The 4,472-nt window shown below is 43.6% G+C and overlaps 1 protein-coding gene across 2 annotated transcripts in view; it reads left to right on the top strand.

Annotated features, from left to right (window-relative positions):
• Window positions 1–552: 552 nt before the first annotated feature.
• The window catches only part of crlf3 (cytokine receptor-like factor 3), a 16,156-nt gene continuing 12,236 nt past the window's right edge, over window positions 553–4,472 (top strand). Inside the window, exons 1-2 of one of the 2 annotated variants that reach the window (XM_076265068.1) lie at window positions 553–661; window positions 4,102–4,233. In XM_076265068.1, the coding sequence (XP_076121183.1) occupies window positions 4,117–4,233 (117 nt within the window). In that variant the 5' untranslated portion in view covers window positions 553–661; window positions 4,102–4,116. Of the gene's footprint in view, window positions 662–943; window positions 1,096–4,101; window positions 4,234–4,472 lie in introns of those variants that run through there. The other variant, XM_076265069.1, reaches the window with a different exon arrangement.

Here is a 4,472-nt window from a genome sequence, read left to right as displayed (position 1 = left end):
TTGTTGTACATAAGTTCCTCCTTGTAACAAATGGCGCCAAATGTCATCAACCTTTACCCAAGCCGATTTGACCAATCATAGAGCCACCGTGGTCTGACGCCATAACTTGCGTCAAGCTATCTGCAAGATCAGTGATATGCTGCCATCTGCTGGACATAAATGGAACGGCGAGTATATTTGGTATGATTTAAAATCAATTAAGATATTGCGTTTCTGAAATATTATGTTCATATGGATGTAGGCCTATATTGCTATTTTCAGATTCGTTAGATCACGGAAACTTTCAAGGTAACATCAAGGTGTTTTAAACGACAGACATGTTAAATATTAATTATTGTTTGTTCCACCATCAAAAACTGATGTGGCCGACAAGAATGTAGACTACTGTTTTTTTTTTTTTGATTTACGAGACATCTCGAAAGCAGCATTAATTCAGACAGAAAGAAAATATTAGGGTGGGACAACACAATTTAACCGGCGTCCGATTGGCTTTCGTACTCGGCCCAAAAGTGACCACACAATGCTTTGATCCGGGATTGGATGTCACATATGAGAGACATCCCTTTGCCACTGCTAAAATCTCAACACAGCGCCGCGGACCGGGCGTTAACTGGGAAGTTCATCCTTCAGTGGGATATGTGTAGTAACTAAGTCGGATCAGGTAAAGACTAATTCTTTAAATCTAATAATAATGATCATGATACTATTGATCTATGAGTTGTGTTTTAATAGTGTCTTTCTGTCCGAAAGCTTTTGTGAATCGGTTAGCTTGTGTTCAGGTCTGACTCACGCAACGGTCTGGTCAGCGAAAGAAGTGAATTTGCACTTATGAGACCATATGATGGTGATGGAGACATCTTTTTAAATGCCACATAATCATTGACGTTATAGGCAAGTGGTTCCATACCAGGAGTCTACAGCGAAGGTACCGTAGTGTTCATAAGGGTGTAAACATTTGCTTGAATTACGGAAGTTGACTTCAGTTTTTAGCAAGTATGGACATGTTGTGCAAACATGCTGTGCCGTCAGATGCTTGCTATGTGATAGTCTTTCTTTAGCTAGAATGGTTGGAACGCAAAAATTTCCTGTTTCAAAGTGAGTTGAATTGTTTCAGACGTTTTACATCGTGCAAACTGTATACTCGTGTGAAATAGAGAGTTTTACTGGACTCGCGATTGGACTAAAACTGCCTATGAATCGATTTATGATCTTGTCATATTGAAAACTTCACAGTACTTTCCTAAAACTCCCGAGTGTGATGTTACCATTCTAATCAAGATACTGGGTTGTTGGCTATGTTTGTATGTTTTTTTTTGGTAGGCTTATTTAAGTAGGGTCCATGTAGGTTGCATCACACGTCTGGACTGTTTTGAGTGTCTCTCAATATCTTCTTAATTAAGCATAGAAATTGCGATTTCTACTCTGTTATGTATGATGCTGATCAGTAGATTGTTGTGTTACATCATGTCCCCCTGCGATTAGTGATGTGGCCACATTCTCAGAGGTCAGTATTATGTGGACTGTGGTTTTTGCAATCTGCACGTGCATGAGGTCGCCTACAATAACAACCATGGAGATGCATTGATCGTTTTCAGTCATTAATGTTAACCTTTGTTTTGTTAAAACAAAACGATATGAAAACGCTACAGCAGCGATCTGCATATCCTTTGCTTAAAGCAGATAGATTGTGGTACTTAACTGCGTCCTAATTTAAAGACAAAAGGAATAGTGCACGCATGCATAATAATCTGAAGATGAACAACAGCTTGGGCTGGAATTCACAACACTGTATTTTGGCAAGGGGCCCGTTGGCCTCCCAAATCTGGGTCAACACTCTCACTCCATCCTCAGATAGTAACTAAGCAGTATGCACTGCATTAAAACTCTAAATTCCTTGTAAAAAAGCTACTATGGCTTATGTCCATTGGATGTAATGTTTACGCCAGCTCCTCGTTTCTCTGGACTTTTCCCCATGGTGTAGGAAGTGTGTCTGTCTGTCGTATTTCTTTGGCCACACATCTGAAACAGAGGCAGTTGTTACTGTGGGGTAGTTGCCCACACAACTGAGGCTAATGTTACATAGGAAGATAGAAACATCCTTTTTTGGAACTTGTGAATATTTGTGGCACTGCAATTTAATATTTTGTGGTCTTGACAGTTGGCAGGTCAGCATTCAGATGAAATTGTAGGCTCGGATGTTGGTCATGTGTCTGTATCTGACATCATACACAGAGATATCTCAGTGCTTTTTTTGCCCCAGGGTGGCCATTTTATAAGCCATGGTTTGCTTTCTTTTCCCCAAAGAGGGGAATCTGTGGGCTGGGCAGGGCCCAGTGGATTGTTTGGCAGTGTGTGTTGCTCCAGGCTGGTGTCCACCCTGGGGAGATCAGGTTTCGCTGTCTGTGTAGAGGCCAAGGGGAGGCCGTGCCGTGAGGCTGCTAGGCCATCCGCACAGTGAAACACCTCCTGTGGATGTGCGATTGGCAGTTTCATCGTGTGCCACGGCCACACACACACACACACACACACACACACACACACACACACACATACACACACACACACACACACACACACACACACACACACACACAAAGAAATGCACACACATTCACACTCTCTTTCACTTATTTTCTCTACATCGTTCAAATATAAATGCAACATTTCGCCTGTAAACATAGTACATTTGTATTGCTATAGCATGAAGGGATTAGCCAATGTAACAAGGAGATAGATTAGTACAAACATATCACATTTATTTAACTGGCATGCAGTTCTCGCCTTCTATTATCTCTGTCACACTCATTCGAAGTCTTTCACCTGCCCTGTCTCAGTCTTTCGAACCGTCACTTCATGTCAGACTCTCAGCCACACATTTCTTGACTTTCATTTTGTCTATCCCAGTCTCTCTCTCTCTCTCTCTCTCTCTTTCGCGCATAGGAGGCCTTGTGCTGGATTGATTGACTGGCTGAGTGTGTGTGTGTGTGGGAGGGAGGGAGGGGGAGAGAGAGAGAGAGAGATAGAGAAATATTGTTCTTATGTTAAATGCATTAGCAAGGCTAATCAGTCACCAACAAATAAGGCTGTTTAGATTGAAGTATGGTGTGGGTGGATTATGTCAAACATTTCAGTTGTCTGTTCACTTGTGACAGGACTGAAAATACCATTTGTGTTTGTAAATACACCCCCCCCCCCACACACACACACACACACCCTCTCAATCACTCTCTCTCTCTACACACATGCACACACACTCACTCTCTCACACTCTCCTACTTAATCTCATTCAACAATTTGGAGTGCAGGCCCTGCAGAAGGAAATAAGAGCTGATGTTTAGGCCTAAACCATGTTCAGGAACTTTTTTCGCACCATAATAGTGATGCTGTGATACCAGTGTAAACTGGACCTTATGTGTCAATATACAGAGAAGCTCTCCCTCAGTCAAGTCAATTTTAGTGCTTATTCAAATCACACAGGGTAAAGGCTGATTCATTCAAAGGCTGTTTTTTTTGTTTCAGTTGAGTCAAAAATATGCAGCAGAGTCTATTGCAAGATCAAAATCATAAAACTTTTAGTCTTTGAATCAAGACATGACTCCAATTGGAGATGTGTGAACCAGCACTTAGTGCAGAGCAACACGGGAAATGCAAAACCTCTGTAGATAGGTATTCGTTACGAGGACTGACACTTATCCCCAGTGTTGGGAGGCACAGAAGCAGAAGAGCAGCGTCAACAGGAAGGGCTTGGTTGAACTGCTGCCGCTGTTTCTCTTCAAGTTGAAAGCATCTTACATGGCTTTGTCATTAAACCAGATGTGTTGGGTGCATATGCTGTGAGGATAAGTGTCTGTTGTGCTTTGGGCGGGGATGTGGCTGTTGGTGTGGGAGGCTGTTTGAGCTTTGGCTTTGATTGCTCTCCACATCTAAACTCTCTGGTTTACATTTACAATCAACCTCTCCTTTTGCAGAGTGTTTGAATGTGTGTGGTGAAGAATGACCTCAATAGTATACAATACAGAACTGTAGGCTATGTTATCCCTAATTGATTGTGTATGTGTGTGTGTGTGTGTATGTGTGTCTGCCTGTTGGATGATGGAGCAGTCAGGAGGAAGGAGGATGTCGATTGAGGCCGAGGCATTGTTGCAGGAGGCGAAGGAGAGCATCGAGGCGGCCCAGAACTACAAGAGCGAGCTGCAGCAGCGCCTCTATGGACTCAGCCAGGCCCGCAAGCAGGTACGGCACCCAACCCAACACCACCCAACCCGTCTCTCCAGCTCCCTCTCCATCTGCCCCATCACTTTAGACTCCATCCTCTAAGCCTCAGAGCATCCACCCTGTCATTGGGGGGAGGGGGGGGGGGTTCGGGGGAATCATCATTTACAGGCGTGCAGGAGCCTGTAGTTGTAGTAGGGGTTTTAACAGTGCTTGGCGTCTCAGGGGAGTTGACAGAAGTCGCCCCCCCACCACCACCA

Source organism: Alosa pseudoharengus, unplaced genomic scaffold, assembly GCF_046254945.1.
Source record: "Alosa pseudoharengus isolate Yale_2024_CS ecotype anadromous, Long Island Sound unplaced genomic scaffold, YU_APseudo_1.1 YU_APseudo_1.1_scf_4, whole genome shotgun sequence".
Lineage (NCBI taxonomy): Eukaryota > Metazoa > Chordata > Actinopteri > Clupeiformes > Clupeidae > Alosa > Alosa pseudoharengus.
Note: the sequence above shows the minus strand (reverse complement) of the source record. Positions and strands in the feature narration are given on the sequence as shown.